We start from the raw sequence: 15,252 nt of genomic DNA, 5'->3' as shown, positions 1-15,252 counted from the left end.
TGATTTGAATTGGCTATTTATGCTAGGTCAATTCCTGTAACAAAATGGTTTGAGTTCTTCCGTTTCTTTGTTTCCTTATCAGAGGTCTCTTGGGTTTGTTTGAGATGCACTTGGCATATGCTTGGGCAGGGTACCCTACATCCTGGTGAAACAAAGGGTCCCTTGTCATATATTCCCTATTTTGAAGGAATTCTTGCACTTTTAACCACAGTTTACAAACTCAGACTTGGTAGACCAATTTTGTTGATATGGCAAAACCTGGACAGCTCAATGAATTCTTAAATTTTGGATTTGTTTAATGGAAAATATAGCTATAGAATCAATCAAATGAGTTTGGTGGTGTCACCCCTCATGCGGGTTTGATGGCACTGTAGAGTCTAGGAGTAGTCCGTAGCACCCCTTATGCATTCCCCATTGTAATACAGGGCAGGATGAAGGGGCAGTGATCACACCAGCAAGCCCAAATGAGGACCTATGAAACTGCATAGACCTTCATGGCACATGCCCTTTTCATAATTTTTATAAAGGCATAAAGTTGTGTATTTGCATTGTAATTCGCACAAGAATACTGAAATGCCAGAAATCACAATTTTTCAGTATTAAAACTGCATTTTTTTCATTTATATTTGTGTTCCTTGTGTGGCATGAGTTTTTTTTTAGACATGCCATTTATTTCAGCCAAAAACTTGCTGTCCACTCTGCTACAAAACTTGGTGAATAAACATCAAAAAACTTGGGAAGAAAAAAAAGTTGCAAGTACTTGGTGACTGGCTAAGTTGTTGAAATCTGCTTTCAACTGTCCTCATACTTTGTCCTTTTTGTATTGATGCCTTATTTATTTGCTCTTTTTCATTTCTATACGCTTCTTCTGATCAATTGAATGGTTTTGCTGACCAATATGAAAAAGCAGAAGAGAAATTATACATTTATTTCAAATATAATCACTTACAACTTATAAGAGGTATTTGCAACACATTAAGCTTTGTAGGAGTGGAGTGCCTTTTGGTGATTATATATTTGGTTGATGATTTTCATGAAACTTTCTGTGTAGGAGTGGAGTGCCTTTTGGTGACTATAAATTTGGTTGACGATTTTCATGGAACTCACTTTGTGTGGAACATAAAACTTAATTAATTTTTTGTGTATTTATTTTTGGCATCACACTTCTCAGTCTAAATTACTTTTAAGGTGCCTTAATTACACGTTTAAATGTCACTGTTTCTGGGAATTTTATTTTCCCAGTGATGACATATATGTTTTGTAAGGCTGTACCCAACCCATACCTAAATAGGATAAAAAGATTGGGGAACTGCCATATCTGATCCCTGTATATATGCCTGAACCTATACTAAGACCAGCAACTAAGGATATTCCATTCCCAATTCCACTGGTACATGTGCTAAGGGGATAAACAAAAGAATCCAAAGACTTGGGATCAGAGTATTCCACAAATCGAGCATTGATATAATGGAGCAGCACATTTAGACCAGCTTGTCTCTATTTGAAATTTGTCCTGGTTTTCTGCCATTGACAATGCTTACAACCTTTGAGAGATAGAGTTGCTGGAAGGATATAGAAAGCTTAGAAGCCAATAAACATGTGTATGTATGGTTATCTCAACAGAAGATTAAGTAGGTATGGCCAGGCTTTGTGAGATTCATTACTTCCTAGTTGGATATTAGCTTAGATTTACCTTAATAGAGATATATGAGAAGGCCAAGGAAAGAAAATTCATGATTACAGATTGGAACCAATACACAAAGTGAATTTGCCTCTAAATATGCATATATGTGCCACAGTCAAAAGAATCAAGAATAATTTGAGATGTCTGTATTAGATGAGAATGGTATTGAGCAGTTTCTATGTCCTGTAGAATCTTTTCAAGAACAGGTGCCCAGCAGACTGAAATGGTTTTTGATATAACTGGTGAAAGCAAGATTTTCTGTATTGATTTTAAAGAATTTTTTTACAGGACTTAAATCTAAGCTGTGCTTTGAAATGGACTTTTACAAATTTATAAATGTCCATCCAGGATAGAGACCGGGAGGTTTGAGAAGGGATGATGAACTGTGTATTGCAAGGCTGCCAAAGATGGTTTGAAGTTGTTGGAGAGAAGTCATCAGAATTGACTTGCACAGAATTATTAAAGGTCCAAGGGACTCTTTGCTATAGAAAGCAAGACAAGGATGATAGAGTTTCTTAGAAAGCATAGGTAGTGATCAAGGTATCAGCTAGAGTGGTTGAAATTTTGCAGATGCAAAATTCATATAATAGATTCAAGCGTCGAGTTAAATTCATTCCACCCTTAGATGTTGATGCCAATAGTCTTGTGCAAGTTTCATGAGAGGATAGAGTATTCAAGAGAGGATAGCATTTGAAAAGTGTCATATGCCACCTTGAGTGCTTGAGTCCTTCCAAGGATTGCCATAGCTCTATCAAATATCTTCACTAATTCTCTTACGAATGCCTTTGCTCTTTTATAAGTCTTATTGATCCATGCATCCATTAATTGTGCCAAGGCTTTCATTTTATCAAAATCATCAATTGTGTCCGGAGGAGGTAATGGTGGAGGTATGGCCAAAGGATCTTGTTGCCTCAATAGTAGCTTGAGCTGTTGGAGATGACTCCCCAATACACTGTATTCTTTCTCTAACTTCTTCTCTGCTTCTAGCCTCAGCATGCCATGAATTGTCTTCACTGTGTCATTCATATCTTCCAATGCCAGATCAGTGGTAGGAGGACCTAGATTGATAGTCTCCAAATCATATTCCTCGGCTGTGATCTCACCTTCGGGTTTGTCTACTCTCGGAGTGGTACTCTTTTTTATCTCGGATCCTTCACCATCTCTTTGCATCTTTGACATTGTGGTTGCCTTCTTTTCAGTTTATCGATGTCTATCTGGATAGCTGCCTAGATCAACGGGGTTATTTTCTTCCTCCATCACTTCTTTTGTTAATCTCTCCTTAAGCCATGCAGGGATAGCCGATCTCTCTTCTCCGACCTGTACTTCGTTCAATTGTTGATCTTCTTGGAGTGGAGATGTGACTTCTTGTTCGTCATTTTCAACGTTTGCATATGCATCATCGCCCTCCTTGTCATTGACTGGATTAGGTGGGACTGCCTTGTTCTGATTTAATGGTTGTTTCCCTTTATCTATCCTACTATTTTGAATTGTGGATTCCATAGACTCATGCGTTCCATGATCAATGCTTGCTCTAGATGGGTGATCTTCATGGATAACAACTTGATTCACTTCCACTTCATGCACGAAAGAAGTACTAGTGGAAGGGCGGTGTCTTGACTTTTGCTTCTTCTTTGGAGGCTCCTCTTTATTAATCTCCTTCCTCTTGGATCCTTTGGAATGGGCCGATTTGGTGGCGCTTCCGCTTTGACTTTCACTTTCCACCTTACTATCAGAAGACTCATCATCTCCCATCAATTCAAATGTCGCCTGGAATGTCTTGATCTTTTAACATTTGGGTTTGAGCATCTACCCATCGTCTTGTGTGTGATAGGATCGATTTCATTAAATCCCTTAAGTCGGTACTCTTTACCTCAATCCAATTGACTTTCACCCCTTTGTTCTTCTCTTGGTCATATGCAGGTAGGAGACGTCTTCCACTGTCTTCCACTGTCTTGTGCTTGGTCAATCGATAGTCTCGTGTACATTCTCTTCCTTATGTCCAAATCATCCTTTGCATTCATGAAATGATCCTCTAACTATATCTTATGTTTATGCCTCCTTCCACTCGATCTCTTGATGCTGCCATGAGGATAAAAGCTGTCTCTAGTGAAGTATGGGATTAGGAGGAGAGACTTCAATTCTTCATCTACCTTCTCAACCGCTTGTAAGGATGGACACACTTCTACTGATTGCCCAACTAAAATGGGAAATGGAATCCTTGTCCTATGTTGGTTCTTTTGTATTTTGTTATATGCCATCAACTGTCTCACCAACTCGAGCAATATCAACTGATAGGCTTCAGGAGTTCCCATGATTCGGTTGAGCAATGTGATCACATCACCAAATTCCTCATTAAAGTCAATCTGATGTAGCTTGGTGGCATCTTGGCTAACCTAGGCCTGCTCTTTAATAGCCAATACTTGTTAATTATCTCCAAGCATTTGTCAGGATCATCATCATAAACAACCTGTGCTGCTTCCTTAGTCTTGTAGATCATGTCGTTGGACGTAGGCATAGGGAAAGCTTCACTGATAGTGTTAATTTTAACAATCAGATGTTAATTTTAAGCAATCAGATTATAACAGACTGTGAATGAACAGTAACAGCAATGAAAAAACACAAGACAAGAGACACAAATACCCTGGGAAAACCTCCCTCTTGGAGGTGAAAAACCCAGCAACTAAATCCAGATCTTTATTAGGCAAATCAGTATAAGACTTTACAACTTAACTTCAACACTTGAAGTATTCAGAACAGCAGGGTAAGCACAGTAGCATAACACAATAAGAACTTATCTGGAACACAACTTGCAGATCAAGGAGAATATTCGCTGTCTTTCAAGTTTGCTGACCCTAGATTGAAGTAGCTGTCATTAGTGTTGACTTCGCTGTTCTTGACAGTATCTTCGCTATCCTTAAGTATATCTTCACTGACTTTGGAAGATGTTCGCTGACCTTAGGAGAAGGTTGCTGTTGATAGGAATATAATTCGCTGATCACTGCTGCTGAATGAAGAGTATATTCGCTTAACATAATGAAATGTGTAATGACTTCATTTGCTGTTGGATTTATATCCAACCTTTGGCATCAAACCCTCAAGTCGGCTTGCATGTTTGTTTATTTAAATTACATTGTCATTTTACATCCTTCACGTTACATATTTGAGTCCAGCCCAAAAACTACATTTACTTGCCTCCACGTTACATGTTTGGGTCCAGTTCAATAATACATTTATTTGCCTTCCACGTTACATGTTTGGGTCCAGCCCAATATTTCGATTTACATGAGAGATAATACATATGAATTTTAATTGTCATTGACAACATTAAAATTCAATAATCAGGTATCCGAGCTAGCTATTATTTTCAACACTTCCTCTTAGCTAGGGAGGATATCTGCCACTTGTCATGATCCATTCATGACTTTCATCTTGCATTGCCCGCAAGGATGAATGTATGAGCTTCATAGAGCATACCTGCAATAAAACACATAAATATCATGAACTCATTTCATGATGTCCATCTTGCATTGCCCACAGAGGATGGATCCACCCTGCATTGCCCGCAGAGGGTGGAAGAGGTCTTACACCTCAGCCTTCTCCCAGAGAAGGATACAATGTCACCTTGCATTGCCCGCAGAGGGTGACTCCACCTTGCATTGCCCGCAGAGGGTGGAAGATGCAAACTGAATTGCATCACTAAGCTTGAGACTCCCTCTCAATCAATGCTGTGTTCTCCACAATTCCAAGCTTCTCTCTGAAGTACTCAAACTTCACCCAAGCTAGAGGCTTGGTGAGAACATCTGAAACCTGTTCTTCAGTGCTGATATATTTCAGCTGGATGGCACCTCTTTGTGCCATATCATGAATATAGTGATAATGAGTTTCCACATGTTTTGACTTGTCATGAAACACAGGATTATTAGACATTTTAATACAACTCTGATTATCACAATAAATAACTGTGGATTCCTAAGGTTGTCCAAACAACCCAACAAGAAGCTTGCAAAGCCAAATTGCTTCTCTAGTTGCTACACTTGAAGCAATGTATTTAGCTTTTGCAGTACTCAGTGCAATTGAGGACTGTTTCCTACTGGCCCAAGAGATCATAGCGGAACCCAAGCTGAAGCAAATTCCTGAAGTGCTTTTCCTGTCAGTAACACTTCCAGCCCAATCAGAATCAGAGTAGCCTTCCAAATTGATTACTGTGTTGGTTGAATACTTCAGTCCATAGCCAATTGTTCCACACAAGTATCTCAGGATGTGCTTGGTTGCCACCAAGTGAACATGCTTTAGCTGGTTCATGAATTGGCTAAGTGCATTCACTGCATAGCAAATATCTAGTCTAGTGTTGATTAGATACATCAAGGATCCAATCAACTGCCTGTACTCTGAAGGATCTACAAAATCAGAGTTAGCTACAGAAATGCTCAACTTCTTCAAGTTAGTTTCCATAGGAGTAGACATAGGTTTACAATCCATCATACCAAATCTTTTCAATATATCAATAGTTTTTTTACCTTGACTAAGAATAATTTCATTAGGTCTTTGCCACACTTCTAACCCTAGAAAGTAATGCATTAGACCTAGATCCTTCATTTCAAATTCAGTAGCTAATTCTTTCTTACACCTAATGATGAGACTATCTTCACCAGTTAGAAATAAATCATCTACATACAGAACTAGAATTAACATTTCACCATTAAATACGTTAAAGTAAATGTTAGGATCAACATCATTTTTATAAAATCCTAAACTAACTAAGTACTAGAAAGTAATGCATTAGACCTAGATCCTTCATTTCAAATTCAGTAGCTAATTCTTTCTTACACCTAATGATGAGACTATCTTCACCAGTTAGAAATAAATCATCTACATACAGAACCAGAATTAACATTTCACGATTAAATACGTTGAAGTAAATGTTAGGATCAACATCATTTTTATAAAATCCTAAACTAACTAAGTACTTATCAATTCTTTCATACCAGAGTTTCTCTATTATGAATCTCATAACCTTCAGGTTGTTGAATATAGATTTCTTCCTCAATAACACCATTAAGGAAGGCAATCTTTACATCCATCTGATGTAATTTCCAACCTTTGGCTGCAACAATAGCTATAATAGTTCTAATGGAAGTATATCTAGCAACAGGAGCAAATTTTTCTTCATAATCTATGCCTTTCTTTTGAGAAAAACTACGAGCTACAAATCTAGCTTTATATTTTTCTATACTACCATTAGCAACATGTTTAATTTTAAACAACCATTTGGAAGAAACAACAGACTTACCTTTAGGTCTAGGCACAATATCCCAAACATCATTCTTGATGATGGATTGATACTCTTCGTCCATAGCTAACTTCCATGCTTGTTGGTTCATGACTTCTTCTATGCTGGATGGTTCAGCCTCAATGATGTTGCACATCATTACAACATAGTTGGAGAGCTTTTGAGGTCTCTTACTTTCTCTGAAAGTGCCACTAGGAGCTGCAAACTTTTTTGCATCTTGAATTGTGCTTCTAACCCAAAGAGGTCTTTTCTTGCTAACTGCAATGTCTCTAGGTCCACAGTTGGAACTAGAGGCTCAGGAGGATCATCATGCTCAATAGGTTCAGGAGGTTCAATAGACTCCCTCTGAATCTCAGGGTTAGTATCAATATCCATATTTTGATTATCATTGACTTCTTTATCAATATCAATAAGAGAACCTTTAGATTTCTTGAAAGCAATATTTTCTTCAAAGGTGACATCCCTACTTACCTCAATGTACCTTTGACCAGGAATGTAGATGCGAAATGCCTTGGAAGATTCACTATATCCAACAAGGATACCCTTCTTCTTGGAAGGCTCTAACTTAGTCCTCTTTTCGTTTGGCACATGAACATAGACAGGACTTCCAAAGATCCTTAGGTGGCTGATATCTGGTTTGACTCAAGTGAAAGCTTCCTCGGGAGTTATGTTCTTCAGGACATGGTGAGGGCATCTATTTTGAATGTACACTGCAGTCTTGGATGCTTCAGCCCATACGAAGGTTTGCAGGTCCTGATCGTGAATCATAGCTTTGGCAGCTTCAACAATGGCTCTATTCTTTCATTCAGCTACACCATTTTGCTGAGGATTGTAGGGAACATTAAACTCCCTCTTAATTCCTGTTTCTACACAAAAGTCATTGAAGCTGCTTGAGGTGTATTCACCTCCATTGTCAGATCTTAACACTTTAATCCTTTTACAGACATATTTTCAGCTAGAGCTTTAAACTCTTTAAACCTACTTAACACTTCATCAGATTCTTTAGATTTTAGAAAGTAAATCCAGGTCTTTCTAGAAAAGTCATCTATAAATGTAACATAGTATAGAAATCCGCTAGGTGAAGGAACAGACATGGGTCCACATAGATTAGAATGAACAAATGCTAATTTTTCCTTAGCTCTACTTTCACTTTTATGAAATAGTTTTTTAGTGTTCTTACCTAATGCACAACCTTTGCAAGCATCATCATGAAATTGATTAAGTTTAGGTATACCTTTAACCATCTTTTCAAGTGAAGGAAGTGCCTGATAGTGAAGATGACCGAGCCTTCTATGCCATAGCTCGCTAGATTCAGTAGCTTCATGAATGAGTGCTCGAATGGGGTTAGCTAAAAGCTTATACAAACTATCATATCTATTTCCAATAACACGAGAAGATTTAATACTAGATTTCTTAGGCCATGCAAGTACTTTACCCTCAGAAAATGCTATTTGATAACCTTTATCTTCTAGGGCAAAAATAGAAATTAAACTCCTCTTAATTCCATGGGCAAATAAAATATCACTAAGATGCAAGGACATGCCAGATTCTAAATTTAAAGAAGTGCTACCAAAACCTCTTACCGAATACTGAGCATCATCACCAATTACCACATGAAGGTTGGACTCTTTCTTCATCAAGTCTAAGAGATGCTCTCGATATCTCGTGACGTGTCTAGATGCACCATTGTCTATCAAACAAGTGTTGCTATCGGTTGGCACATTGCTGGACAAGGCAGAAATGAAGAGGTAGTCTTCATTATCCTTTGAGTTTGCAACTTCATTCAGGTTGGCCTCTCCTTGCATGGGCGGGTTCTGACATTCTTTAGCATAATGTCCAAACTTGTCGCATCTGAAGCAACGGACACGTGAAAGATCCCTTGGCTTCTTCCTTGAATCGTAAGCAGGAGGTCTGAAGTCTCTATTTCTTTTGGAGTTGTTCTTCTTCCAATGGCTTCCCTTTCTTCTAACATGTTGAGATGCAAGCACATGTTGATCTCCTCCATGAGAGCCTTTATGCATTTCTCTGGCAGCAAGGCGTGACTCCTCTTGAATGCAATTTGACTGGAGGCGATCGAAGGAATGGAATTCAGCTCTTTCATTTATGCTTTGAATGAAAGGATCCCAACAGTCAGGAAGACCATTCAAAGCAATCATGACAATATCCTTGTCCACAACCTCGCTTCCAATGGCGCTGAGTTGGTCCTTCAATTCTGAAATCTTCATGAAGAAGGACATGAATGAATCTCCTTTGCTCATTTTGACTTGAAGAAGTTGCTGCCTCAATGTAAGTGTCCGGTTGATGTTGTTGATCTCATATATCCCTTCTAGATGTTTAAACATCTCTCGGGTTGTCTTCAATTTGGAGATAACTGGAACAAGATGATCCTTCACGGAATCAATAAGGAACTTCTTTGCCATGAGAGCATTCTTCTTGAATTGCTTTAGCTCTTCCGGATCCGAAGGTTCAGTAAGATCCATGTCTTCCACAAACTGTAACAGCTCTAATTCTTCAAGAGCAAGGAGGACACGAACCTTCCATGATGTAAAATTGAGGGCACCTTCAAGTCTGTCCTCTACTTTCAGACCTGTAACCATCTTGCAAAATTTGAAAGTGAAGAACAACTAATAATCTGATTAGAATGAACGTAAAGCTCTGATACCATGTTAATTTTAACAATCAGATGTTAATTTTTAAGCAATCAGATTATAATAGACTGTGAATGAACAGTAACATCAATGAAAAAACACAAGACAAGAAACACCAATACCCTGGGAAACCTCCCTCTTGGAGGTGAAAAACCCAGCAACTAAATCCAGATCTTTATTAGGCAAATCAGTGGAAGACTTTACAACTTTACTTCAACACTTGAAGTATTCAGAACAGCAGGGTAAGCACAGTAGCATAGCACAATAAGAACTTATCTGGAACACAACTTGCAGATCAAGGAGAATATTCGCTGTCTTTCAAGTTTGCTGACCCTAGAATGAAGTAGCTGTCATTAGGGATGACTTCGCTGTTCTTGACAGTATCTTTGCTGTCCTTAAGTATATCTTCACTGACTTTGGAAGATGTTCGCTGACCTTAGGAGAAGTTTGCTGTTGATAGGAATATAATTCGCTGATCATTGCTGCTGAATGAAGAGTATATTCGCTTAACATAATGAAATGTGTAATGACCTCATTTGCTGTTGGATTTATATCCAACCTTTGGCATCAAACCCTCAAGTCGGCTTGCATGTTTGTTTATTTAAATTACATTGTCATTTTACATCCTTCACGTTACATATTTGGGTCCAGCCCAAAAATTACATTTACTTGCCTCCACGTTACATGTTTGGGTCCAGTTCAATAATACATTTATTTGCCTTCCATGTTACATGTTTGGGTCCAGCCCAATAATTCGATTTACATGAGAGATAATAAATATGAATTTTAATTGTCATTGACAACATTAAAATTCAATAATCAGGTATCTGAGCTAGCTATTATTTTCAACAGATAGCTTCCTCTGAAAGGTAGGCGAGCTCTCAACCATCAGGTGCCACTATCATCCTCTTGCTTGCATCGCAATATCTAGCACACTCAATGATCAACTCATTACATTGCACTGCTAGAGGGAAGCCTGCCGCTTTCAGCATGCCACTATCGATCCTCACCTTGGAATACCCAGTAGGCTTGGTAGTGTTTGGCAGTCCTTGGAATTTCTTCATGTCAATTTGGCCCAGGTTGGTATCTCCTACAATGCCCCAAACTGATGTGATCTTGGACTCCACTATGTCTCCTTTTGAGTCCTCCTTGATGAGGGCATGCCGTGCTCCTGCCATTCTCTACCTGCGAGAGTTGTCTAAGTTAGTCTTATGATATGATGTTTGCTCGCAAGTAGAAATCAATCACCTAAACTAAGAATCCTAACCGTAGAATGATAATCTTTCAACATTTCATCAATATCGCCTAAAACCCTAGGTTGCATTTCTAACTTCTAGCTGAATATGATCATCTAAGCTAATGATAATTCCTTGTAAATGCTCAAAGATAATCTGAAATGTGATAAATTAAAGCATCCTAAACAAAAGACTAGTGAAGACAATGAATAAGAAGCTGAATCAGTCATAGAATAAGGTCTGATTTTATATAAACAATGATAAAATGAGCCTTATCTCAAACCTGCGATATATTTCAAAAGAATTGATATGTCAATCTGATTGCTCTTTGGCCAAATTTTCAGCCTTCAAATGGATTCACCTTTGAACAAATGGTGTAATTGCTGAATGTTGATAGGTATGGTATCGCTGTCCTGAATAGTGAATTTGCTGTGTTCTGGTGTCAAAATCTCCTCCCTTATGAGGTAGTTTGGTGTGCTCTGCAATGGTGATTTATGTCAATATCTGGCCAAGGTCAGAGTCGCTGGCCTTAAGGATGAATTTGTTTGTCAAAGGAATGAGTTTGCTGTTAGCAGTGATCAATTTCGACTCCACAATGATTTGATTCTTCCTTTCAAACTTGAAAATCGCTGTCAATGATGAGTGGATTCACCTTCAAATAATGATCAAACCTGATTGAAATCGCAGTTCATACAAGCATTTTATAGTATTGATTACATGTTTGATCAAATGAAATGATCAAACAAGTTTCATAGTTGCTTGAAGAGTTGCGATACCTCATCACAAGGCCGACTTGTGATTAAACATTAACTGTTTTTGCAATTAAAACAAGAGGCCGACCTGAGTTTCAAATTGGAAACTTAAATAAGTGTTTGGCATTAAATGCAATGGGGGCCTTTGGAAATCGCTTTGATTCAAATCGCAGCTCTTGGTACTCAAAATGTTGTCCTTTCATTTACTAGGAGGGGGAATCACATCCTTATGTCAGACCTTTTCATTGTCCAAGGATGAGTCTAACATCTAAAGTCGCTAATTCGCATGGTCCAAGGATGGGTCTAATCTCTAAAGTCGCACATTGGGCAAGAGTAAGGATGCCTTGTATTGCTTAAGTCGCTGATTTCACTTGAGAAGGGACAGGCTGATGTTCTTAAGTTGCACATTTCACTTGTCCAAGGACGGATCAAAACCTTAATGGGCTGATTTGACAAGAGGAGGGACGGATTGAAAACCTTAAGTCGCACATTTGCCTTGAGTAGGGACAAGTCAAATTCCTTAATGCGCTGATCTTCATGAGGTAGGGACGCCTTGAATTCCTTAATGCGATGATCTTCATGAGGTAGGGATGCCTTAAATTCCTTAATGTCCTGGTTTTACTTAGGTAAGGACTCCTTTGATGCTTAAGTCGCACTTTTGCAAGGACAAGGGATGGATGAGATGCGATCTGTCTTGGCCAAGGAAAGGTTGCCTTCAAAACTCTTCAAGGAGATGAAATCATGATGAACGCTGAGCTTCTTATTTTGGTGATCTCCTTGATCAAGGGACATATTGTCCAAAAGATGTGTCCAAGCACAGAGTGGGGTGATGAAATACCCTAAATCATCCTTTCAAGTTGAACTAAAGGTAATCGTTCCAAAGGAAAATACCATGTCTAAGCAAAATCTGCACTTGATTCATATCAAAGAGATGTGAATGGCCAATTTTCAAGCCTCTACATGAGCTCTGAACTTCAAATTTAATCACTCAAAGGATCGGACTCAACAAACTAACCTAGCAAAACCTAAGACTAAGAGTGAAAAAGAGGGGTCCCCATTTGTGATGGGGCGGTGTGTGAAATGGTCACAACAAAACCGAGGTGCAGCATTCTGCAGTGTGAGCATATCTGAGGAAAGCCTAAGCAGGGAATAGATCAGTTACAAGGTGACAAAACTAACATGCAACCTACTACCAAGTCCAATGTAGTGAATGTTGGCAGTTAGTTGCAGAAGAGGCTCCAGTTCAGCTGTCGATTTCATCATTTGTGCAGCTGACATCTTCCAAATAACCATGCAGCTATGAGACTATGACTTAGTGGAGGTTGGTACCCATTGTGAGCTAGTTGAGAAGGCTAGCAAACTAGCAGTTATGACTTTTCAAAGTTCTATAGGAACAAAAATGATTGATTAAAAAACATTCCTTATCTTAGGAATTATATGGAATTCTTTCTAATTGTCTTGTGAACAGTAAATGTGTGTACAATGTATGGGTGGTTATATCTATCCACTATGAACTATGGAACTTTTCCAATGGTGTGCTTACAATTAGCTTTGTTGTACTTTTGTAATGCTTGAAGTGAATGAGTCTCTTATTGGTTATGAATTTAATACCCAAGTTGAACCATTTCAGACTTAGTAAATGTGGAAGGAAATATCAAATTTATGTTTCCTATTTGTAAGCAAATGAGCTGGTTTCTTTCCACTAATTCAGTTAAGGGTAGGCTGGATTCATTATTATTGCAGATCATTATGACATTCATGTACAAAATTGGAAAGTGCGAGTTTGTCCCTTTCTTGTAATAATTTTTAGAGCAATTGCAACTTTGAAAATGTGAAGTCCAAGGGAAATGACAAATTACAATGTAGAGTTTTTTTTTGTTCAATGAAATTTGGGTAGGGCCCATTCCCTTATTATTATTATAATATTGTAGTAATAAAAAGCCAAGGTCGCTGATGCAGAGCTCTGCATGAGATTAAATCAGTAACTCTCCATAGGTTCTCAATATTCAAACTATAAACTATTACATAAAGGTGTATCAGCCTAGCACAGAAACTGAAACCGTCTCCAACAACCAAAAAAAATGGCCCACTAGACTAACATATAACAATTGTCCTATCAGCACAGAAGTTTGATATTCAGGAAACCATTTTATTATCATTGAATTTCAAACCTACCATGGAGTAGCACCAATCATATCAGGCTTATCACAGGGGAGGAATATGAGGTTGGGCCATGACCACCAACCCCCATCATTGACTCAAATTCAGTCTTGGGGACGAGAAGCTTGGGGGCTGCTTTGATTTCTGGCATGTTGGGCAGGGAAAGTTGCCTCACAGGAACCTGAGTAGGAGCTCTCATTCTCACAAAGTCTAGACCCATCTTGAAATTGCCCGTGGCATGGCCCAAGTGCAGTTCCACCCTCTCCAATTTCTTCAAGGCCTCAAAAAAAAGATCTTCCAATTATTTATACACTTTTATGGGGACACAGTCATGATGACCTACACCACTAGTCATCAGTTCAGGTGTTGTGTTGACTGCATCCAACTCTCATCATCAGGCATTACATAAAATACAGCTAGTACATGGATTACTTCATTATCACAAAGCAAAAGCTGCAACTTGTGAACGAATATGGTCAAAATATCAGAGTTAACCCTATCCAATTCATTTCTCATCAAGCAATGATTGTACCAATGACTCCCTTAGAATGCTAGTTGAACACCTTTTTCAACCTAATTGTTGTGATATTTCCCAAGAAGCCCAGTTTCTGTCTCTGGGTATGAAGCTTGACACACAGCATGAAGGTCAATCACAGAAAGAGCCAGTGAATGCATAAAGGATGGAGTAACACCAAGTCCAAAGTATCAACTGAATCAACAAGTATCCAACCAATATAGCCAAAGTTTCACCACCTCAATCAAAACACTACGATCAGGGTGTCCTCATGCATGCTAAATATAATGTAGTCACGAATGCAAATTATAATTAAGCATGGGGAGAATATAATGTACACACCTTAGTAATTCCAAACCATTTCTGAATATTGCCATGAGTTGGGATCATCTGAAATAATCATATTCATGGGCTTGCCAATGGCAAATTTGTTAATCTGATTGCCCGTTAAATTAGCTTTGGATGCACCATCGAAGTTTAGTTTTAAGGAGTAATCAGGTGGAGGGATCCATTTTACAGAACATCTGTCAATAGGATGGGTTTGAACCCTCAAAGCCCTGTGAATGGGGGAACTATAATGTGGAATTTGATATATATATATATATATATTTGAACAGTACTACTGTGGTCAGAAGAGGTCAAGTACTGGTTTATTATATAGTTTCCTTTGTTTGTCTACTTGCTACAATTACTATAACATAGTTCATGCAACGTAGCAGCAGAGTATTTTGTAAGCTGAATTGTGGTTTGTTCCAGTGCAAGAAGATGTACTATTTTTTTTTTTAATGACAGTTAGTGGATAGTAGATAAATATTTATGAATCTCGTAACTTTTTTAACTTGGTTTATTTCTGAACTCTGATGAGGTAATTGCAGGTTTCACCTTCTTCTTATCTAGTTGAGATGGCTAAAATGGATAGGGTAAGCTTTTTCAATTCTTTTTTCTTTAATTCACATTGTGCTGCTTTCC

At 38.3% G+C, this 15,252-nt stretch overlaps 1 protein-coding gene across 1 annotated transcript in view; it reads left to right on the top strand.

Annotated features, from left to right (window-relative positions):
• Positions 1-15,252, top strand: part of LOC131053061 (lysophospholipid acyltransferase LPEAT2) — a 94,706-nt gene that overhangs the window by 33,716 nt on the left and 45,738 nt on the right. The window contains exon 8 of the mRNA XM_057987663.2: positions 15,159-15,203. Coding sequence (XP_057843646.1) covers positions 15,159-15,203 — 45 coding nt within the window. The remainder of the gene's footprint in view (positions 1-15,158; positions 15,204-15,252) is intronic.

Source organism: Cryptomeria japonica, chromosome 9 (genome assembly GCF_030272615.1).
Source record: "Cryptomeria japonica chromosome 9, Sugi_1.0, whole genome shotgun sequence".
Lineage (NCBI taxonomy): Eukaryota > Viridiplantae > Streptophyta > Pinopsida > Cupressales > Cupressaceae > Cryptomeria > Cryptomeria japonica.
The sequence above is the reverse complement of the archived record's forward strand: the minus strand, read 5'-3'. Positions and strand labels throughout refer to the sequence as shown.